We start from the raw sequence: 24,364 nt of genomic DNA, 5'->3' as shown, positions 1-24,364 counted from the left end.
ATTTCCTCTGCACTCCTCACACTAAATCATCCTAAAATGGAGGCTCACAGTTTCCGTTTTTATTTCCCTGTTGGCATAGCTGAGGGTGTGTGTGTGTGTGTGTGTGTGTGTGTGTGTGCGTGTGTGCGTGTGTGTGTGTGTGCGCGCGCATATATCTGAGTGTGTGCATTTCTAATATTATCCCAAAATATTGAAAAATGTAAGTACTAAATACTGTTCTATTTTGGGGTCATATTACTTTGTGACCTGAGCTCAGGAGGAGCGCAGAGTGTTAGTGAGTAATGTTGTTGTGTTGGCTTCTAGGTCCTGTCCCTGCCCCATCGCAGGCTGGTCTGCTACTGCCGGCTGTTTGAAGTGCCAGACCCCAACAAGCTCCAGAAGCTGGGCCTGCACCAGCGGGAGATCTTCCTGTTTAATGATCTTCTGGTGGTACGTCTCCTTCCTTTCTCCTATCCTGTCCTATCCTATCCTGTCCTAAATACGGTCATTCTAGCCTCACAGCAACAACAATGATCCAGTCTTTTTAGTTTAAACCTCTTAAGTCTAAGCTTTTTTTTCTTCACTCTCTTTCTTGCCCTCACAGTATAACTTGTGTATTTGGCTGTGTGTTTGTTTGTGTGTTTATTTGGGTGCAGGTGACAAAGATTTTCCAGAAGAAGAAAAACTCTGTGACATACAGCTTCAGGCAGTCTTTCTCTCTGTATGGGATGCAGGTTCTGATGTTTGAGAACCAGTGTAAGTGGCACAGACCTCTCCCGCCTAATTCACCATCTCCTCAATGTGCATTCAGAAAGTATTCAGACCCCTTGACTTTTTCCACATTTTGTTACGTTACATCCTTATTCTAAAATGGGGGGGTCTCATCAATCTACACACAATACCCCATAATGACAAAGCAAAAACAGGTTTTTAGATTTTTTTGCAAATTATAAAAAATAAAAAACTGAAATATCACATTTACATAAGTATTCAGACCCTTTACTCAGTACTTTGTTGAACACCTTTGGCTGCGATTACAGCCTTGAGTCTTCTTGGGTATGACACTAAAAAAGCTTGGCACACCTATATTTTGGGAGTTTCTCCCATTCTTCTCAGTTTGGATGGGGAGCGTTGCAGTACAGCTATTTTCAGGTCTCTCCAGAGATGTTCGATCGGGTTCAAGTCCGGGCTCTGGCTGGGCCACTCAAGGATATTCAGAGACTTGTCTCTGTACTCTGTACTCCTGTGTTGTCTTGGCTGTGTGCGTAGGTTTGTTGTCCTGTTGGAAGGTGAACCTTCGCCCCAGTCTGAGCTCCTGAGCACTCTGGAGCAGCTTTTCATCAAGGATCTCTCTGTACTTTGCTCCGTTCATCTTTCGCTCAATCAAATAGTCTCCCAGTCCCTGCCGCTGAAAAACATCCCCACAGTATGATGCTGCCACTGCCATGCTTCACCGAAGGGATGGCGCCAGGTTTCCTCCAGACATGATGCTTGGCATTCAGGCCAAAGTGTTCAATCTTGGTTTCATCAGACCAGAGAATCTTGTTTCTCATGGTCTGAGAGTCCTTTAGGTGCCTTTTGGCAAACTCCAAGCGTGCTGTCATGTGCCTTTTACTGAGGAGTGGCTTCCGTCGGGCCACTCTTCCATAAAGGCCTGATTGGTGGAGCGCTACAGAGATGGTTGTCCTTCTGAAAGGTTCTCCCATCTCCACAGAGGAGCTCTGTCAGAGTGACCATTGGGTTCTTGGTCACCTCCCTGACCAAGGCCCTTCTCCCCCGATTGCTCAATTTGGCCGGGCGGCCAGCTCTAGAAAGAGTCTTGGTGGTTCCAAATTTCTTCCATTTAAGAATGATGGAGGTCACTGTGTCCTTGGGGACCTTCAATGCTGCAGACATTTTTTGGTACCCTTCCCCAGATCTGTGCCTCAACACAATCCTATCTCGGAGCTCTACAGACAATTCCTTCGACCTCATGGCTTGGGACCTTATATAGACAAATCATGTCCAATCAATTGAATTTACCATAGGTGGACTCCAATCAAGTTGTAGAAACATCTCAAGGATGATCAATGGAAACAGGATGCACCTGAGCTCAATTTCGATTCTCATAGCAAAGGGTCTGAATACTTATGTATGTTTATTTATTTTTTTATAAATGTGCAATAATTTCTAAAAACCTGTTTTCGCTTCATCATTATGGGGTATTGTGTATAGATTGATGAGGATTTTTTTTTTTGTAATCCATTTTAGAATAAGGTTGTAACGTAACAAAATGTGGAAAAAGTCAACGGGTCTGAATACTTTCAGAATGCACTGTATATAGTACATCCCACTGGGTTTAATTTACCACAGAAATGTATCTAACCTTCCTGTGATGATGGGACGAGACACTGTTGATACTTTCAAAACATCAGACAGATTTTCGGACCGTGTTTTTTAAAACTTCCTCTGTGGTCGATGCCCCTAGTTTTAAAGGTGTCTCTCTCTCTCTTTCTCTCTCTCTCTCTTTCTCTCTCATCCAGATTACGGGAATGGAATCAGGCTTACATCAGCCATACCAGGTGCCGACATCAAAGTCCTCATCAACTTTAACGCGCCCAACCCCCAAGACCGCAAGAAGTTTACTGATGACCTGCGGGAGTCCATCGCCGAGGTCCAGGAAATGGAGAAATACAGGATAGAGTGTGAGCAGACATTTTAGCCCTTCCTCTGTCCGCCCCTCCCTCCCTCTGTCCCCCTCTCCCTCCCTCCCTCCCTGGCCACCGTGGGTCATATAAACTCAGTCAAGTAGAGGCAGAGAGGGCCTCATGGTCCTCATTACTAACTCTCTGTTTATGAGGAGGACTGTTTATAGAGTTCACAGGATGGCTACCAGGAGGAGGACTGTTTATAGAGTTCACAGGATGGCTACCAGGAGGAGGACTGTGATTGTGTGATTCATCAAAGGGAAACACACAGAATACTATTTTTAAGAATGAGTCAAACGTCGAAAAGGATTTAGGTGCACTCTAACAATGCAACATTTAATTACTATGTATATGCAATAGTTACCGAATGTATACTAATAGTCTATGAGAAAATAAGACTAGTACCAATGATGAAATTATATGAGGAAATGTAGAACTATTGTGTGTTTGAAAGATATGCACTGAAACAAACACACACACACACACTCCTTACCTTACTCTCTCCCCATGTGTATGTTCATATACAGCTGAGCTGGAGAAGCAGAAAGGGGTGGTGAGGCCCAGTATGTCCCAGAGCTCTGGGCTGAAGAAGGAGGCTGGCAACGGCAACATGAACCGTGCCAGTCTGGACGACACCTACACCATGGGCGAGGGCCTGAAGAGGAGCGCCCTCAGCAGCTCCCTCCGCGACCTCTCCGAAGCAGGTAAGGTCATCATTGTGTTCACCAGAGGGTCCTTTCCTGGGAGAGACCCTCTGTTTTGTTACCTCCTTACTGGTCCTATAGTGATATAACTCAGAGCATCCAACATTATGTTTTAGAGCACCATGCATTAATGTCAGACTTCTCCCCTAAGCTGTATTGATGATCAATGAAAACATTATTCCAGTGAGATGTTCCTATGAAATAACTGAAATGCATACTATATCTGGGCAGTGTGAGACTCCACAGGATCATTGAGCTTAAGGTCCTTTTGTAAGTTTAGTCCCAAGATGATTTTCTGGTACTGGTGCCCTACCCCAATGTGAAATAGTATTATCATAACCTGGGATATGAAACAAGAGAAGTAGGTGAGTGCCATAGAAAAATATAAGTATCTAAATGAATAAGCTATTTGGTATGATATTATCCATAGGCCTACTTTAGAGGATTTGCCTGTTCACTGAAAAGTAATATTGAAGGATGGCTTTCTTCCCTGTATCTGAATCCAAATATACTTTATATCTCAATGAACACCTTTGATTTTTGCACTTTTACGTGTCACATTCTCATTCTTAAATCCTTATTATTTCTCACAACATTTCATGATGAGCTTTGCTTGTTATATGTTCAATTAAACTACCATTATTCACTCACCCTACCAGTCATTCAACCCCACTGAACTCAATGGGGATATGTTCTCATACAATAACTGACAAAAGACGAGATTTGGTTCCTAAATGACAACAAACATCTCATTGTCATGAATATCAGTACTTCACATAGCATCTCTAACTCTAATGCGCAGCACTTTGAGAACATGTCATTCATTCTGGATCGCAGTTATGTTAAGACATCATGGTAACGTAATGAAATCCATATAGGGGTTCTACAGTCCTACAGTATCTCACATTGGGAGGTATTTGCTCTGTTTCCATTGTCATGTTGGGTACTGTACTGAAATACTGATATGATAAGGTTAGTCAGTGCTGAAGTAAATAGAACATAGTAGTGTTTCCACCCTCCTGTTTTTGCGTATGGTTAAGCCCTAACTTTCTAATCGCAGGACGTGGCATGATAGTGTGGTCATTTCCTGTGTTCTTTTCTTTTCTCGTTATTCTCCATCTCATTATGTACTTCCTGATATTTCCATTCCCATTGGGTTTTCTCCTTTCTCCATATGTGAAGACTGGTCCTGTATTCATTGGCTGAGCCTCTAACAGTGGCAAACCGCTCTGTTTGCCCTTGGGCCTTTTCTGTATTTGCTCGTACACCTCATGTGCAACAGCCATTGTATTGCTTTTGATGTTCCTCCTCCTCCTTGACTGTCACTGCCATTGGCTCTCTTCAAAGTCACCTGTGACCTTTCCTTATGACAATCTACATCTTGTGACAACATTAAATCCCAGTTGTCACATTTTATCAGGACATAAAAAATTAAATAAAACACTGGATAATCTTAACTAGTTCTAGAGTCGAGATACTTTGCTTAACGCTTTGTAGTTATGTCCCCAGCTGAATGTTGCAAAAATGATTTCCTTGTCCTTTTAAGTTTGAGCCAATGCTGGCGATTCTTCTAAATTTAGAATTTTAGTTCTAGCATCACTTGAGTATTTTAGAAAGCTTATTATCAGAAATATAGGATATATAATATGAATAGTGTAGAAGTACACAGACCAAATGTTTGTCTTTATCTCTGAACAAAGCTGCAAAATTAATGGACATGACTTCGCCACAGTAATACCTACCTATCAACCAGTCCCACAAAATCTCCCTGACCTCCTGATCTCACCTCAGCCCAGATTTATCTCAGTTTCCAGTGTACTACTCACAACCCCCTGCACTGCCCCCTAGGGGAGAGGAGGGCTGCCTAAACCTCTGTAGTTGATCCAGGAGTGCTGTCCTATCCATCTCTAATCTGTGGTATTGCATGTCTCGGGCAGGCAAGCGTGGGCGCCGCAGCAGTGCAGGATCACTAGACAGCAATATGGAAGTAAGTTGGAAGCAGCTGGTATCCAAGCTACTCTCTATGTGATGATGTGCACTGTCAAAACACTCCGTACATTTTTTTTGGTCTTGCACCCCCCTCTGCTTCATAGACTCTCAGTTCATCTAGTTTTATGATAATTTTTTTAATCTCGGTTGCCTTTTAACAACCTGCCTGCCTCGGTTCGTGTGCATGCATGGGCTGCCTGCCTCTGACGCTGGCATTGTCTAGATGGGAGTCATCTCTTTTTTTGGTCATGTGGCCAGTTTGCCCTTTTTCTTGAAACAAGCATGACTCTACTACTATTCTCCCCTCCCTCCCTCTGATCCCTGTGTCGTCATCGTACCCCCAACCCCTCCCCCCTCCGTCTGTTTTGATCACAGTCTACTGTCCTCCATTCAGCCATGTCCCGACCCGCAGTTTTACTTTGCTTTGGGGTTCTATTACCTAAGGCAGGGGTGCCAGTGAATATCTGTTGTAGCACCTACTCTCCCCCCAGTGTTATGTAACCCTAAAGCCCCTCTCCTGTCCCCTGTTCCCTCTCTTGTCCCCTGTTCCCTCTCTCTGCCCGACCTGGTCTCTCTCCTGTCCCCTGGTCCCTCTCTCTCACCACCCTGGTCCCTCTCTTGTCCCCTGGTTCCTCTCTCTCACCACCCTGGTCTCTCTCCTGTCCCCTGGTTCCTCTTTCTCACCACCCTGGTCCCTCTCCTGTCCCCTGGTCCCTCTCTCTCACCACCCTGGTCCCTCTCCTGTCCCCTGGTTCCTCTTTCTCACCACCCTGGTCTCTCTCCTGTCCCCTGGTTCCTCTCTCTCACCACCCTGGTCCCTCTCCTGTCTCCTGGTTCCTCTTTCTCACCACCCTGGTCTCTCTCCTGTCCCCTGGTTCCTCTCTCTCACCACCCTGGTCCCTCTCCTGTCCCATGGTCCCTCTCTCTCACCACCCTGGTCCCTCTCCTGTCCCCTGCCTGTCCTATGGAAAGAAAGCCCAGAGGGATTTGAAGCTCAGGGAGGAAGGTTATTTTACAGCAGCTCATTGTCACAACAATATCTCACTATCAGAACTCTTATCAATAGGCTTTTTACACACAATATGAAATAGTCAATATGAAAGATGTGGATTTCATTCATCATCATTTTTTCATTCCATGTGTCCATGTGTTGGTTTTGGAGTCTGGGGACCCTTAAAAATGTCATTCCACTTTCAAAGACATCTATAGGGTCTCTTTACAACGTTGGACAGAGCATGCACCAAATGAAGGGCTTCTAAAATGAATGAATTACAAAAAGGATAGAGTTGGAACTAGAACAGGGGATAAGTGAACAGAGTTATTTTAAAATGTGCCTACCAGAGCTCCAGTATGGCTGCTTCCCGCTGTCCGGTTGAACGCTAACCCAATATGGATAGAGAGTATGCCTGTTAACTCCTCTGCATGTGGATCCTCTGCCTCCATTGTTTTTAACCAGTTGCATGTGGGACTCTTGGCAGGTTTGGAAGGCGTTCAACAATATGAAATGTATAGGCCTGTATAGTTTTGATGCATCTATTATGAAGGTTCAGTTTTCAAATCTCACACACACGTTGAACAGATTTGACACGGTAGGTTAGAGTTTGAGGTTTGTTTTGAAATGTAGGTTTCTTCATTTGTAACATTGTCAAGAGTGACCATAACCCTAATATTACCATTCATTATTTGTCTGTCATGAGATGGCATTTTTTGTTCATTTTTTGCATGCTCTGTCTGTAACGTTGTGCAAGTTGCTGTTGACCCTTGAATATGCAGGCAATTTGCACCATTTCCATGAGGGGGTACCTTAGCCTAAATTATGGTAGTTTAGACTCTAGTAGGTGGTACTGTGTGAATGTCCAGTTGTATAAAAGGTACGGATAGATATGATGTCCCCTTCTTCTCTCCCACAGGGGTCCATCATTAGCAGCCCCCACACACGCCGGAGAGCCACGACCCCTCGCAGCGAGGGCCCTCCCCGGGGCCACCCCACCATCCCCAACTCCTCCTCCCTCCTCGGGTCGCTCTTTGGCAGCAAGCGGGCGAAGCCTTCATCCCAGAGCCATCCTCCTCTTCCTCCGCCCGGTCACCCCACCCTCATCTCCCACACGCCCCATCCGTCCAACCTCCACCACACAGCCCAGCAGGTAGCCCAGACCCAGCTCCACCACTCCCAGTACTGCCACGTCCAGCAGAACCCCCCTCCCTACCACCACCACCACCACTACCACCCCCCGCCCCACCAGCCCCCGGCAGCATATGCTTCCTCCTCCCTCACACATCAACACCCGCATGTACCACAGCACAGTCACGGCACCCACAGCCAGCATTCGCATCATGCCTCACACTCCCAGCATGCCCTTCACCACCACAGTCAGCAGCAGAGCCCGGCACCCGGCGGATCCAAACACAAACACAGTGGCATCAGCACCGTGGTGTGACGTCCCTCAGAGAGAGAGAGAGAGAGAGAGAGAGAGAGAGAGAGAGAGAGAGAGAGAGAGAGAGAGAGAGAGAGAGAGAGAGAGAGAGAGAGAGAGAGAGAGAGAGAGAGAGAGAGAGAGAGAGAGAGAGAGAGAGAGAGAGAGAGAGAGAGAGAGAGAGAGAGAGAGAGAGAGAGAGAGAGAGAGAGAGAGAGAGAGAGAGAGAGAGAGAGAGAGAACTATCTCTTCCACCAAAGGGACAGAGGGTATACTTTAAGTCCATGGCCTGTCCACTGTGTTCCACTGCTGTGGTTGTTGAGATGGACCTCTGGCAGTCACCTGTATCAGCTGCTCACCAATATGCAGGATGGAAACCAGACTCAATTCCTCCACAAAGGGCCGCGGCTCGAACCTTGGAGTGGGGGCCTCTTTCTTTCTGTTGAGGGAGGAGGCGTTTTGTATGGGGAAACGCTTTCCCTCCTAATCCCTGTGAACTCACACCAAACCCGGCCGTGACGGCTGAAGAGAACCGTGCACCTCTGTAGGCCGCTCTCCACTGCTCTGTTCTTTCAATAGCCTGTCTCCCCTTCGTGTAAAGAGTTGGGACAGGCCTGGGAAAACATTTCTGACTGTTTTCTCTGTCACAATGGCATATTATATTGTACACAGTCTTTTTAAACAAAGCTAGCTTTAACATTCTGCTTTCTTGAGGTTTGTGAAACCCTTTCTTTATTTTTAAGAATGCTATTTGTTGTTGCCTCGTAGAATTCATGTAGTGTAGAAAAGCTAGGTGTAATCATTTCACAATAACTAGACCAACGGACAGGCTAACAACTGAGGAAACAGTCTCAATGGTAGTAGTTGTAGTGCTGCATTTACTGTAGATGACAGCTTTACGTGTTGTCTCCTAACTCTCATTAATAAATGTGCCAATTACTAATGCATAAACTATTTAGTCCAGACTTCATGTACAGTATATTGTGCGTAAAGTACCTTCTAAGATTATACAACCGTTATTATTATCATTAGAAATTAACTTTATCAGTATTATACTGACTCTATGGTAACAGGATAGATGGAAAGGAGGAGTGAACCCACATTAATTCAGGCCAATAACCTACTCTTGAACCCTTTGCCTTCCAACCAGAGCATTGAGAGACTCAGGAATGCAGCTGTGGCATATGGCCCTCCTAGTGCTGTGCTGTCATGTATAAAACCTTAGAGTGGACAGATACTTCTTGGCATGGGCATTTACTGACCATATGTTGTTCATCTGCTGGGTAGATGGGTCCCCCTAAGCTCAGTATAGTAGTCCTTTATAAGTTTAGTACTGTGAGTAAGGACACGTTGTAAGATAGCAGTGAAGATGTGTCACAGCTCTCTTGTTGAGCTAACGGGCTTCTTTTGGTTGTATGATGGCTCAGCTCACAGCTTGCCTGACCTCTCGGACACTTTACTGAATAGATGTTGAGGCTCAAGTCACTTTACTGATGGACCCACAGTAGAGCTGGTAACGTCTCATTCCTTTGATGCAGCTGCATTCTTGACTCTTCAAATCAAAATACAATAATCCATTTTTTTTAATCATCATTTACTATATTTTTGTTTTCTTCACAAAACCTGAGTAGTTGAGTGACTAAAATAAGCTCTTAAGTATGTAGTGAATGATTTATTTGTTTGTTTGTCATCTTTGTTTCTATCATTATGTACGCGCAATATCGTCGTACTGATTTTGTACGTTCAGAACAAGCAAAGGGTCCCTTCTGTTTGTTTTGTGTGTTTTCATGTTGTGTCGTTATTTATTTATTTAGTTCGGACCCCTGTTGTTCTCTCTCAATGGCTTAATGTGTGGCTGTTCTCATGGTTCTCTAAGAAGCATAGTCCTGGAATTCAGTGGAATGTCTATTAAGTGATGTTGCATGTAATGTTATTGATGTGAGGCTATCCTCTCCACATTCTATAACGAATCAGTGTTACCATAGAGATTTAAAATGTAGGCCTTCTACGGGTTCAAGTCTGTTATCATGTTGTCCAGGAAGAGATTCAGGTGAGAAATATATTTTTTTCATTTCAGATTATATACTTACTTACACAGTTCACGGTGGAAGGAAAGCGGAATGTGTGTATATATTTTAAAAAGGAATATGCTTCCCTCTGGGCAGAACATAACTATTTTGCTGGATAAGCACATATGAAGGAGCGCTTTCATTTTTCAGGAAATCTGAAAAAATGTAGATCTACTAAACAGCAAATAACTGCAAATGGAACAAAGGAACTGGGTTATATGTAAAGAAAAATAACTTTCTACATTCTACAAAATAATAGTCTATTATCATGTGTACATTAAAGTAAGAGTCAACTGTTTGTCCCAATATTCAGGGTGTAAATGTATTTTAACATTCACTAAGAACTGAAACCATAAGACTACATTCAAGACATGTCCGTTCATATTAGATCCATGATATTATAACATAAAATAAGGACTTTTAGACAGATAAACATATCTTATCTGGAACATGAATAATCAATTGAATGTCTTTCTAATAATTTCATATTTTCCTTTTTGCAACTCAGAAATGGTCGGACAACGTTAAAAAAAAAAGAACGACATGTTTAGATTGATCTTGATATCTGTTGTAGTACTTCAAGAAATGTCTACAGTCTGAGAAGTACCCCCACAATGCACTGCATGGACCTGATGCATCGTGTGTCCTTTTCACTGTGAGCTGGCTGACCAGGTCAGCCTGTAAAGTTGATTGACTTTATTTCCTTTCTTTTTATTGGTTTAGATTTGGAATCTTCTGATGTTGACTTGCTCTGCTGTCCCACGTTAAGCTGATTGTTACTTCAGCTCAGCATGCATTTATTTCATCTGCATATACATAGCCATTGTAAAAATAACAAAACATTAACACCGTTGCACTTGTGTTACTGAGCCGAGGGCTATGAATGTGTAAATAGGAGAGTAGAAGTGTTGATTATGGAATTCTAAAAAGGGTGGTTTATCTAAAATGAAGATGAGAAGGGACCAAGTGGGAGAAAAGGGATATGTACATAGTGTGTATATTATCACTACTGTAATCCAACATCTGCCGTGGAGATCAGGGTGGTGTGCCCGTCACCTCATATGGGAGGTGGAAAATATATGATTCAGAACATATCGCTTGTCTCTGCCTCCAACTGTACTGAACTGTCATTCGCTGTGGATCTCAAAGACAGACTGTTATAACGTTTACTGCCTCCTACACACACACACACACACACACACACACACACACACACAGACACACACACACACACACACACACACACACACACACACACACACAGACACACACACACACACACACACACACACACACAGACACACACACAGACACAGACACAGACACACAGACACAGACTCATCAAAGGGAAAGACAAGAGTGGCCTCATTTCTTTGTGCATTCAGTTTGTCCAGTGAGTAGTGAGTCAGTAAGACCCCAGTTATTGTAAAACTTCAACTGTGACAATGTTGACAACGCTAAATAAACAAATATATGACTTGTGTTGGTATGCATGTGTTGGTCTTTAGCTTCTAACATGCGTCATCATGTGTGTCATTCCTTTTATCTTACCAATTCACAGATCAAATAAAGCCCTTGTCAACAAGGTACCTTTAGAAAGGGTTATCTACTTCTTAGATGCATGTTGCATACCGGTATGTATCAGGGAGGTTTTCAACAAAAACATAATGTATTCTGTATTTTTTTTTATCTGTGTTACGGTTAGTACACCTGTCGGTAATACACAGCATAACCAATGGAAGGCACGCAGAGATGAAGCAGTTTGTCAGCGCACCACCTAGTGAATAGATGGGTTCTAGTCGGTGTTTACCATACACTACTACCTAGTGGATAGATGGGTTCTAGTCAGTGTTTACCATACACTACTACCTAGTGGATAGATGGGTTCTAGACAGTGTTTACCATACACTACTACCTAGTGGATAGATGGGTTCTAGATCTAGTCAGTGTTTACCATACACTACTACCTAGTGGATAGATGGGTTCTAGTCAGTGTTTACCATACACTACTACCTAGTGGATAGATGGGTTCTAGTCAGTGTTTACCATACACTACTACCTAGTGGATAGATGGGTTCTAGATCTAGTCAGTGTTTACCATACACTACTACCTAGTGGATAGATGGGTTCTAGTCAGTGTTTACCATACACTACTACCTAGTGGATAGATGGGTTCTAGACAGTGTTTACCATACACTACTACCTAGTGGATAGATGGGTTCTAGATCTAGTCAGTGTTTACCATACACTACTACCTAGTGGATAGATGGGTTCTAGTCTGTGTTTACCATACACTACTACCTAGTGGATAGATGGGTTCTAGATCTAGTCAGTGTTTACCATACACTACTACCTAGTGGATAGATGGGTTCTAGTCTGTGTTTACCATACACTACTACCTAGTGGATAGATGGGTTCTAGACAGAGTTTACCATACACTACTACCAGGTGGATAGATGGGTTCTAGACAGTGTTTACCATACACTACTACCTTGTGGATAGATGGGTTCTAGACAGTGTTTACCATACACTACTACCTAGTGGATAGATGGGTTCTAGATCTAGTCAGTGTTTACCATACACTACTACCTAGTGGATAGATGGGTTCTAGATCTAGTCAGTGTTTACCATACACTACTACCTAGTGGATAGATGGGTTCTAGTCAGTGTTTACCATACACTACTACCTAGTGGATAGATGGGTTCTAGACAGTGTTTACCATACACTACTACCAGGTGGATAGATGGGTTCTAGACAGTGTTTACCATACACTACTACCTAGTGGATAGATGGGTTCTAGACTGTGTTTACCATACACTACTACCTAGTGGATAGATGGGTTCTAGACCGTGTTTACCATACACTGCTACCTAGTGGATAGATGGGTTCTAGACAGTGTTTACCATACACTACTACCTAGTGGATAGATGGGTTCTAGACAGTGTTTACCATACACTACTACCTAGTGGATAGATGGGTTCTAGACCGTGTTTACCATACACTGCTACCTAGTGGATAGATGGGTTCTAGACAGTGTTTACCATACACTACTACCTAGTGGATAGATGGGTTCTAGATCTAGTCAGTGTTTACCATACACTACTACCTTGTGGATAGATGGGTTCTAGACAGTGTTTACCATACACTACTACCTAGTGGATAGATGGGTTCTAGATCTAGTCAGTGTTTACCATACACTACTACCTAGTGGATAGATGGGTTCTAGACAGTGTTTACCATACACTACTACCTAGTGGATAGATGGGTTCTAGACAGTGTTTACCATACACTACTACCTAGTGGATAGATGGGTTCTAGACAGTGTTTACCATACACTACTACCTAGTGGATAGATGGGTTCTAGACAGTGTTTACCATACACTACTACCTAGTGGATAGATGGGTTCTAGACAGTGTTTACCATACACTACTACCTAGTGGATAGATGGGTTCTAGACAGTGTTTACCATACACTACTACCTAGTGGATAGATGGGTTCTAGATCTAGTCAGTGTTTACCATACACTAATACCTAGTGGATAGATGGGTTCTAGACAGTGTTTACCATACACTACTACCTAGTGGATAGATGGGTTCTAGACTATGTTTACCATACACTACCACCTAGTGGATAGATGGGTTCTAGTCAGTGTTTACCATACACTACTACTTGATCCTAGTACTATCATAGAGTAGAGTCGGATCTGGTGTTGGGCCAAGAAATGCACTAATTCATAGTTTTATGTGACGGAGTAGTAGCATACTCTACATAGAACTTATAGGTTACTGGCCAACACAGGAATAGTAGTAGGTTATAGCAACAATAATTACATGAGCATATTTATGGCAGTTATGGAGGCTCATACCAAGAATATAATAATACCACATTGGTCGTCATTGTTAACATGTATAGCAGTACTACGTTACAAACTCACTTATTAAAAGCCTACCACATTTTTTGAAGATAAACCCTTATCTTCTCCCAACAGAGGTGTTTCCCTCTCATCACGTGACCCAAAGCTTGCCCTGTCAGTGGTGACTTTCACACATTCTGACGCTGTTACGTATGTGCAGAGGGGATTCTGACATTTAAAAAACACGTCCGTTACAAAATGGACAATAGTGGCTGACTTGAAGGACATCTCCTAGAACTCTAAAACTTTTCTAGACCTTCCAGAGCAGCACTGGACAGAACACCTGTGGATTGATATTTGACAGAGCACAGGCCTCAACGATGAGTGGAATTACAAGAACTACCTTCTACTTTGGCTTCACTCTAGTCCTGTTGACAATAACTTGACACTGAAAGGTAGGCCTCACTCTAGTCTTGTTGACAATAACTTGACACCTAAAGGAAGGCCTCACTTTAACATTTATGGCCATGGCCTATTATGATAAGCCTGTTCAGCCCATAGGATACTGTATATGATATGACAGACATATTTTTCCACCCAATGTGGGATAGATACAAAGTTTACCCACATCTCTATTATTTTCTGAGTAAATAGATCAATAGATGTTACATGCACCTCCATATATGTATATGATATGACAGACATATTTTTCCACCCAATGTGGGATAGATACAAAGTTTACCCACATCTCTATTATTTTCTGAGTAAATAGATCAATAGATGTTACATGCACCTCCATAAAACATAGTATTCCTTTCACAGGTAGGCCTATTCTGAAATTCAAAGCATAATTTTTCTTGGGACTACATTACCAAAAGTATGTGGACACCTGCTCGTCAAACATCTCATTCCAAAATCATGGGCATTAATATGGAGTTGGTCCCCCCTTTGCTATAACAGCCTCTACTCTCTGGGAAGGCTTTCCACTAGATGTTGGATCATTTCTGCAGGAACTTGCTTCCATTCAGCTACAAGAGCATTAGTGAGGTCGGGCACTGATGTTGGGCAATTAGGCCTGGCTCGCAGTCGGCGTTCCAATTCATCCCAAAGGTTGAGGTCAGGGCTCTGTGCAGGCCAGTCAAGTTCTTCCACACTGATCTCGACAAACCATTTCTGTATGGACCTCGCTTTGTGCACGGGGCATTGTCATGCTGAAACAGGAAAAGGCCTTCCCCAAATTGTTGCCACAAAGTTGGAAGCACAGAATCGTCTAGAATGTCATCGTATGCTGTAGCGTTAAGATTTCCCTTCACTGGAACTAAGGGGCCTAGCCCGAACCATGGAAAACAGCCCCACACCATTATTTATCCTCCACCAAACTTGCATTCGGACAGGAAGCGTTCTCCTGGCGTTCGCAAAACCCAACTTCGTACGTCAGACTGCCAGATGGTGAAGCGTGATTCATCACTCCAGAGAACGCGTTTCCACTGCTCCAGAGTCCAATGGGGGCAAGCTTTACAGCATTCCAGCCAACGTTTGGCATTGCGCATGGTGATCTTAGGCTTGTGTGCGGCTGCTCGGCCATGGAAACCCATTTCAGTTCTTGTGCTGACATTGCTTCCAGAGGCAGTTTGGAACTCGGTAGTGAGTGTTGCAACAGAGGACATGCGATTTTTACGCACTTCAGCACTCGGCTGTCCCTTTCTGTGAGCTTGTGTGGCCTACCACTTCACGGCTGAGCTGTTGTTGTTCCTAGATGTTTCCACTTCACAATAACAGCACTTACAGTTGACCGGTGCAGCTCTAGCAGGGCAGAAATGTGAAGAACTGACTTGTTGGAAAGGTGGCATCCTATTACGGTGCCACGTTGAAAGTCACTGAGCTCTTCAGGAAGGCCGTTCTACTGCCAATGTTTGTCTATGGAGATTACATGTGCTCCATTTTATACACCTGTCAGCAACGGGTGTGGCTGTAATAACCGAATCCACTCATTTGAAGGGTTGTCCACATACTTTTGTATATATAGTGTATGCATACATCATGGCATGTTTTTCTTCCTGCAGGATGCTCTTCGGTTCAGGGCTAGCCATCCTCCTCCTCCTGGCCACATCCAGTGCACAGACCAGCCCACAACCCTGCCGGTGTTCAACCCTACAGCCTGCAGGACTACAGATAAACTGCAGCTCCCTGAGCCTCAGGGAAGTGCCACCTCTCTCTCCAGACACCACCGAGCTCCACCTCCAGAACAACCTGCTGTCCACAGTACCTCCAGGGCACTTCGACAGGCTGCAAGGCCTGAGGAGGGTCACCCTGTCTGGAAATCCTTTCCACTGTAACTGTGAAATCCAGTACCTAAGGACCTGGCTGAGGAGGAACAGGGCTGTCATGTCTGGTGGGGTGCCCACCTGTGCCAGCCCCAGTAGTGTGGCACACACAGCCATCACTGTGCTCAGTGATGCCTACTTCTCCTCCTGTGCCCAGCGGAGGTGTGCAGGGGAGGTGTATGATACCCTGGTGGGGGTGATGCTGTGTGGGCTCATCGGCCTGCTGCTGTGGGCCCTGAAGCTAGCAAAGAACTCCACCTTCACTCTGGACATGGATCAGAGACACGCAGGGTTTGAGGCTGACTCTCTGAAGTCGCTGAAGCCCAAACACAGGAGGACACTCCAGAGGGTCTCTCTGTCTGAGGAATGTGAGAACTCTACCTCTCTCACCTGGACAGATGACCCAGAGAGACCACTGATTAACATGGAGATATTGCCACAAATACTGGACGTGTTGCACAAGAAGCACAATATAAAGATAAAGGCAACATGAGATATGGGATGACTGTTGCGCACCATAGGGTGGCTGGGGATTTACAACCTAAGCCGGTGAATGAGTGTTTTGCCCTCTGTTGGAATACCGTTCATCAGACTGTTTTGACTCATGCTTTGAATAGATTTTTGTCTCTAGCAATAGTAAGCCTATAATATAATGCTCTGGAACTGTTATCTCCCATTGTTGTTATGTAGATTGTTACTTTGTTTTATACTTGCACACTGTATCTCTCTGATGAAAATAAATGTATGACAAGCTCAAGTGGGGGGAAAGAGTGTAGTTGCTAATTCATTTGACTTCAATACATTACTGTTGCAATGCACTGCACGACCAGAATTTCCACAGGGGACGACAGGGGATGATAAAACTTCGGAAGCAATTCATTTTCAATGGAGGGAATGGAAGTGGGCGGTGGGACCGTTGGGCGATGCGAGCATGGGTGAGGGAGCGTGAACAGGGCGGGACCAAAGTTAGGGAAAGCTGAACTTTATGCAAAACCTCTGTGACATTGCGCCGTTATTGACCAATTGAAGCTCACTATAGCTTCCAGCCCCTACTATCCTGCTTGCTAGCACCCACATGAGGGCGAAGCTAGCGTGGCTATCAGAATTATCGTGTTATGTGGAAATCCCCTGTTAGGGCTGGATTCAATCCATATCACGAAAGTTTAAAGGTAAAATGTAAAGGTAATTTCCGATTGAGCCAACATATGCAGCGACATATCTCCGCGAACGCAGGAACATTGCCTTTAAATTTAAATTGAGCTATAACGCAGATCTTCCGCATTACTTCTGCGATACGGATTGAATCCAGCCCTTATTTTACTTACTTCATTGCATGTTCAAAACACTGGCAATGCTTTATTTTACAGCCGTTACCACTGGTATTTAATTTGAAATTACTTGGTAATGGTACTTCCTGGTATTTGTTACATTAAATCCTCAAGTGACTGAGAAGTTATACTACTATTAATAATAATATTATGTAATTACTCTGTTACCATGTAGTTTCTGAGTAAATACCAAGTAATTATGGGCTGTAAAATAGTGTTACTAAAGAACACGATATCTTTCATACTTTTAACAAATATTGGCAAAGCTCCCTCAAGGGTGACTTTCTATCAATCAAAACCATCCAATGTAGTGAACAATCATTTCAGTTCAACTTGACTGACTGCTCTGTGTTATTTTATACTGGGAGGAAAGGGAGGGCCCATGTCAACACTACTTATCACCCTCAGAGGGACCTCGCCTAGAAGTCTCTTTATAGCCTGTTTGGAAGGTGCCAGGACCGGTGGAGGCATAGCCTGGCCATAATTCAAAGGGACACTTGTTAGTTATGCCCATTACATTTAGGTGTTGTCCAATTTTCTAATACTGTTAACACCAGATAAGAGTGAGAATATTTCTTAATGAAACTGAAGATGTGTGCATGAAGACAGTAAGAAGAAAACCGGTAGGATATATGGCAAGAAGACAAGCATGTTTTATTTTCTATGGAGTCATTTGTTTTAATGTAAACAAACCCATGCTGTATCATCAGCACTGAAAAACAGGTAGCCGGCTTTTTTCTTTTTTTATGGCTATGCTATTTTCATACCTACAAGCAATATTGACATTGACAACATCTTATAAAACATGTAATGCATCAACTGAAATGCATGGTTAATCCACCTATGAAAAAATAGCTTATGTTATATTCCTATATTTTATATAAGTGGCTAGATACAGTCTTTGCATCTGCGGTCAAAGTTCTAACACATACGACAAATGGTACATTTACAACTAATACGACAAATGGTACATTTACAACTAAGGGCAGGTTTACTAGCTCAGCAAGATATGGTAACAGTAAATGAGAATGAATCGTTTTGTTCTGTGCAAATACAGGTTACATGGTTTACATTGCTAGAAATAACGTAGATAGCACAGTTGAAGGACGGCATTGCACCCTAAATATCAAATAGGTATTCTTACAGTACATGGCCCGTTTCCCCAAAAGCATCTTAAGGCTAAGTTAATCTTAGAACCATCTATCTACAGTATAACGCATGAAATCTATCTTATGAAATGCATGCATAGATGTAACAGACAAAACGTATGGTAGACAGTATTATTGTCAGTTTGAGAAGGAATCGAAAACATATGAATTACATAGACTTCATACAAATATGTATAACTTATTGTAGTCATTAAGATACATAAGACCACTTAAATCAGATTAACAATTTAAAATATTGTCATAATCTTTGTACATAATCACAACTAAGAAAATACTTGCCATTACTTAAAGGCGGGTAATTGTGCAGAACTTAAATCGTTTTAAGCCCACTATAAAACAATACAACAGAATAAATAAAAGTTCAATCTCACTACATTACTTTACACTGTTATGAGTTTGAATATGACCTCTATTAAGTTCCTTCAATGCCCTGCCAAGTTGTAAACACTGTCCAGCGAAACTCAGTAAGTGGTGTTTCCCAGATAAGGACTAAGGGAATCTCCTGGTCCATCGTATCATGCAAAACAAATCTGCACAACACTGGACAGATGGATATTGATCAGTTGGTTGGGTCTTCTCTGTATCAATTTTGAAGAACCCCCTCTTTTAAAACCCAGAACCATAGAATTGGAATATAATCAATTATAATTATATGGCCAGCACAGGCCAACCTGAGACCTCTACTGAGGAGGTCTCCATGACGACACCAATCTGAGAACATTACTGAGGCACAAACTTCTCCTGCTCAAAGATGAGCTCCACGGCGTCAGCCACGTCCTGCACGATGTGCCCGGGCTCTACCAGCGCCGGGTCGAAGCGGAAGTCACGGTGCCCGTGAAACACAGTCTCCTTGATGCACTGGTTGGCATAAGTGGGCACCTCCGTGTGGGGGTTGTACACCCCAGTGCACACCAGGATAGACTTGCAGGAGGTGGCGGAGGGGGGTGCCAGCTCGCTCTCCCAGGTGTTCTCAACATGCTCATTGTCCTGGGGCAGGGCTGCGCTGGAGCCCGTGCCAGTGGCCATCTTGGTGACAGTTTTGGAGTTCTTCCTCCTGGTCCTCTCCTCCAGGTAACAGCTGTAGAGGTTGGCCCCATAGATGTCAGTCATCAGGTTATCCCTGAGGGAGTAGAGACAAAGGAAAGGAAATCAAGGAGAGGAATCAAGTAGTACAGAAATGACATCACACATCAAGGACATCAGCACATACAGGTGCAGGATCTTAATTTGTACAGTATTGTCGCAGCAATATAATCCTGCAACAGCAAGATTTGAACATTCACACTTTTTCGCCGATGTAAGGTTTGATCTGTGATTAGGCTATTAGCCAGCCATAATGAGGCTATATGAAAAGTAAAATACTGTTAATATAACCGTGTAGTGCAGTGAATTTATGTAAATCTCTAAGCTCATCTGCATTTCCTGCGGCGCAGGAAAATTCTCAGCCACAACAGAGTGATCAAATTAAGAGCCCACACCTATAACAACTACTCTAGCTTCCAGATTAAATCTAGCTGTGCTTTGAATCCCCAAAAAACAAACAAGTATTGATAATGATATGTTATCAGTATGTGATTACCCATTTTTTACCTAGTAGTATATTCTTTCACGTAAAATAAATTGCCACCTTTTTTGCTGTCAACAGTGTGATGACAGGGGTCTTACCCAATAGCATAGAGGGAGGTGATGGGCTGTGTCCAGTTTCTCTCCACAGCCTGGCCTCTGATGAGGTACTCCGCAAAGTGGTAGGTCAGTTCACTGGGCTTCCCCATCAGAGCCTTGTACTTCACCTCTTTACCCGTTATCTTCTTGTAGATGTTCTCCAGGCACACCAGGAATGTCCCATGACCAAACCTGGAGTTGAGATCATATTAACAAGCAAACATGTAATGAAAACATGATCAATTAAACTAATCAAGCTCATTCAACCGTTTTCTTGAAGGCCAGACTTCAATGATCTTAGTCCCGTTTTGCATCCAGGACATTAATAGATTCTATGGTGAAAAAAACGAATGTCTTTCTTCCTATTCATATCTGCCTGCCTTTTCACCACATTTCAATAACAGCTCTGATTCACTGTGGTTACCGTGGAGACTGGGCCTCAGCCATCCACATGAGATCCATGTTGCAGGCCAGCAGGGGGAGGTGGGGCAGCTTCTGGGTCTGGTGGGCTCCGCTCAGGTTCCCATTGGTCAACAGGATATCAATTATCAGCTGGAGGTTGGTCTCCCATCGAATGGGCTCCCCAAACAGAATAACAGCTGGACCAGAAAGATAAAATAAGTGGAATATGATGGATATGATATACAATTGCAATTACGGTGACAGTTCAACAACAAGATCAATCAGAAGAAGATAATCAATTTACAAGCTCTCACCTTCTACTGTGGGAAGGTTGGCAATAGGACTGGACTGAAAAGAAAATAAGAAATGGAAGGCGCTTAGGAAAGTGTCTGAAATATATCCTGTCTATGGATTTTGATGTATACATCGGCCCGAGTCTCACCGGCAGTTTGGGCCGTCTGTTGTGGTCCACCATGTCCAGCAGAGGAAAGGACTCTCTCAACATGTCGATACTGACCACATTCTGGAAGCCCAAGCTTAACATGATTAAGGATTACACAACCAATGTATAGCATAGTCATTATAATCAGCTTGTTACTTCATTTCTATGTAAAATCTAAGATATTTTCTCTTATCAGGCCAAAAAGTCAAGTAGATGCTTTGATCATGTCTGACAATACATACTGTATTTCAAAAGGATACTTTTTGGCAATATCCAGGACGGGTCCTTGTCCTGACACCAGAACACACTTGTCATGGTACTTCTTGAACATTCTCAGTGGACTGTGTGACATCATCACCTGGTCCATGGTGATCTGGTAACAAAAACACCGGTCAGATAGGCCAAGCCAGACCTACAGCAGGCAATATCTTCAAGAGGACCTGATTGGTTTGATTTTCTGTGCAACAAGACACACACATACGCTTTAATTTCCTGTCAAAAGGCTGTGTACGATGCATGTCATTGTCTACCTCTGCTGGTCCTAATATTCATCCATCATGTTGCTGAGAACTCGTTTAAAGCGAACAGACAATGCAGCACATTATCATGTACAGCATGAGTGCAGTAAGTCACATATTGTTCTGGCTAACTGCCCACACAGGGACTAGAATTACATTATGTGTTAATCATTACAGATTGTGTGTGGCAGAAGAGAGCTGTGAGTAGGTGAGACACTTACAGGCACTCCCAGGATGTGTGAGAGCTGGTCCGCTTTCATCTGCCGCATACAATTCCCTGCGTTGGTGACAAAAACAACTGGCACCACAAATTGTCCCTGAGAGTTGACCAGTTTTTGGAATGCCTTTTTTGCAGCAGGGATGGGTATCTTTCCTCGGACAAGCACGCCATCGATGTCAAACAGCAGGCCAAAGCGTGGCTGTGGCTGAGGATGGGATAGGGAGAGAGTGACTCATATTCCACTTTCTAGATCGCTACATGACATAAAACTGTAATGTTGACATCATGCATCATTACAAATATTACACTCAACAGTATAAGACCCAACCACATCCCCAAAGCATGGGTCTGAGTTGACAGACAAGAAAGGATGCAGGACCATGCGTGTGGTTGTTTTAAATATGCATCTAGGCTAGTAATTATTTAGTTTCTGTATGTAACAACACACATATATTTCCTGGGTGTTACTCAAAAGTCTAAGACCATCCTGAAATCTCGTAAGTTTACAATCTGTTTCGCTATTGGTGTGGATCAGGCTACAACAGTCTAGCCTCTAGGTAGATGTGGAAGGAAATGTGAATTGTGCTGGCAGCTCACATAAAGAGAAAATAAACATATGTGATGTGAGGGTAGAAATTAATAGGCCCTGTGATTATTGGGCCTTTCGTCTTATCAAAGCCACTTTACTGACAGGCCCAATATGCCATATGGATACACATGCCTATTATTTAGAGAGAGAGAGAAAAAAACGTATTCAATTCATTGTAGCCAACATTACAGAATGAGTTGATGATATGGGATAGTGATGGAACTGCAATCTCTTTTCCTAATCAAATGGCCCCTACCCACAATTAAACAAAAAAACGTGTGTGATGCAGAATTGACTGCTAAGAACAGTGCAACTGTGTGATCAAAGGCAGACGAGCCCCCCTGGGAATGACACAGCAGAACGCAACAACAGAGGCTAAAGCATCCACATTATAGGCTAAAAACTCTCAGCCTAGGCCTATCGACTCAAGATCTCGATTTGGCATAAACAAAGGGGACGTTGTTTGGACATATAATGGAAAATCTGATTGGCTTATTATCCTGGCCTTGTTACCGCAATTAAAATGTGCAACATTTACGTATATTTTGTCAATCGTAGGTTTAATTCTCCAGAGGTGTGGCATGGCATTAAATGAAAAATTACTATGGGTTGTGGATGTCTTTATTCATTTGTTTGTTTCAAGAAAATACCCACACATCTTGCATTTAGGCTAGTTGCCCTCACAAGTATGTTCCCCTAGGGGCGGTAACATTCGGATACATAAAAATGTGCCTGTTTCGATTTTGAAAACTAATGGGGGGAAAAAACAAAACATTTAGGGACACAAAGCGCGCATCCCAAAAAATACCGCTGCAATGCTACATTATTTGGTATTCCTCCTATTACAAGGAAACGTTGGCTACAATGTATCAATTGACAGTGCAGAATTCATTTGGAAGCAACAGCTTTGGAGTTCGAATCGTACCTTGCTATCAGACACAGTTCCGCTAAACCCGCACTGAGAACCGGCAAATCCAGCTCTTCGCCTGACTTGTCGGTTACACAGGGCGTTCAGAGCACGGTAAAACGGCAGGAGTCCCCTCATCTCCGCCTACTTTCACCGGGGAGCGTAAAATAATGAAGCACCAAAAAAAATAGCGGGCAGAGTTGGCTGTTCGGTTGGGGTTGTGTTCTGGCGATTTTTTCACCCGTGTATTTTTTTCTTTGCACGGCGAAATGACGACATATGATAAGTAGTACGTCCTTTTGGTGCTTTCAAGACAACTGGGAACTCGGAAAAAACCGAGGTCAAATCATGACGTCAGTGATCTTCAGGTCGGAGCTCTTGAAAGATGCCCGTTTCCGAATTGGATTATAGTTCGAACCGATTTTTTCCCCAGTCGGTGCTGGTTTTTGCCCTGCGAGCTCGCAGTTGTCTTGACCGCACTGAAGTCGGAGATTTCCGAGTTCCCAGTTGTTTTGAACACGGCATTTCTTTATTGCGCACGGTTGAAAACCGTAAATAGCTGCAGAACTAGACTGCGGCCACAGCTGCCATTTTGAACATCAGGTGGAGCAATAGAAATGCAGGGGAAAACAGCAGCAAGGATACTGGCCATTTTAGAAGTATAGATTGAGGAATTTTGTCTACTGCATTGCACCAAAGTAATACAATTGTATTTATCCATGTTTTCAATGGATTTATGTCAATTTTCTGTTCAAGACAGGAGACCAAATAAGGGCCGAACCGACTGCAAAATTGACAACCGGAGCACATGTGGGTCTTTATATATAGGTTGGCTAAATTTACACTGCAAGTGCCACCCGAGGGGAATTTGACATGGAAATCTGAGCCAATTGAGTTTGCCACAACCTGTTCTATATTCTCTCTGGGAAGAAAAGCCTGCTTAGTCCTGTACTGTAACTGCTGACAATGTGGGGCCACCCACAATCTCCGAGTTTCTTTGTGAATTTGAAAATAAAATGTTACATGACACATTTCTAGGGCAGGGTTGTTTTAAGTTGTTCAACATAAAGAACTCAGAACTGCTGACCAAGGCATAATATATATAC

General features: G+C 43.3%; 3 protein-coding genes across 12 annotated transcripts in view; 2 read left to right on the top strand and 1 right to left on the bottom strand.

The window, feature by feature from the left end:
* Positions 1-7,862, top strand: part of LOC121545403 (IQ motif and SEC7 domain-containing protein 1-like) — a 238,188-nt gene extending 230,326 nt beyond the window's left edge. For 7 of the 8 annotated variants that reach the window (XM_041855901.2, XM_041855902.2, XM_041855904.2 and 4 more), the window contains 6 exons: positions 304-429; positions 636-735; positions 2,502-2,663; positions 3,194-3,370; positions 5,308-5,357; positions 7,270-7,862. In XM_041855901.2, the coding sequence (XP_041711835.2) occupies positions 304-429; positions 636-735; positions 2,502-2,663; positions 3,194-3,370; positions 5,308-5,357; positions 7,270-7,797 (1,143 nt within the window). In that variant the 3' untranslated portion in view covers positions 7,798-7,862. The remainder of the gene's footprint in view (positions 1-303; positions 430-635; positions 736-2,501; positions 2,664-3,193; positions 3,371-5,307; positions 5,358-7,269) is intronic. The other variant, XM_041855908.2, reaches the window with a different exon arrangement.
* On the top strand, positions 3,289-16,778 carry LOC121545404 (platelet glycoprotein IX). Of its 3 annotated transcripts, none has more exons than XM_041855911.2 (2): positions 3,289-3,370; positions 15,761-16,778. In XM_041855911.2, the coding sequence occupies exon 2, from the start codon at positions 15,762-15,764 to the stop codon at positions 16,512-16,514; it is 753 nt and encodes a 250-aa protein (XP_041711845.1). In that variant the 5' UTR covers positions 3,289-3,370; position 15,761; the 3' UTR covers positions 16,515-16,778. The 3 variants fall into 3 exon arrangements, with proteins under 3 accessions (XP_041711845.1, XP_041711846.1, XP_041711844.1); XM_041855912.2 differs by lacking the exon at positions 3,289-3,370 and adding an exon at positions 7,425-7,503; XM_041855910.2 differs by lacking the exon at positions 3,289-3,370 and adding an exon at positions 13,907-14,152.
* A 1,202-nt stretch (positions 16,779-17,980) lies between these two features.
* LOC121545405 (haloacid dehalogenase-like hydrolase domain-containing 5) lies at positions 17,981-24,344 on the bottom strand. Its single transcript, XM_041855913.2, has 8 exons — positions 23,277-24,344; positions 21,764-21,967; positions 21,285-21,397; positions 21,025-21,118; positions 20,897-20,930; positions 20,605-20,779; positions 20,184-20,372; positions 17,981-19,638 (listed from the first exon to the last, which is right to left on the bottom strand). The coding sequence occupies exons 1-8, from the start codon at positions 23,394-23,396 to the stop codon at positions 19,239-19,241; spliced, it is 1,329 nt and encodes a 442-aa protein (XP_041711847.1). The 5' UTR covers positions 23,397-24,344; the 3' UTR covers positions 17,981-19,238.
* Between the last annotated feature and the right edge of the window lie 20 nt (positions 24,345-24,364).

This window comes from Coregonus clupeaformis, chromosome 30 (assembly GCF_020615455.1).
Source record: "Coregonus clupeaformis isolate EN_2021a chromosome 30, ASM2061545v1, whole genome shotgun sequence".
Lineage (NCBI taxonomy): Eukaryota > Metazoa > Chordata > Actinopteri > Salmoniformes > Salmonidae > Coregonus > Coregonus clupeaformis.
This window is presented reverse-complemented; position numbering and strand designations above follow the sequence as displayed.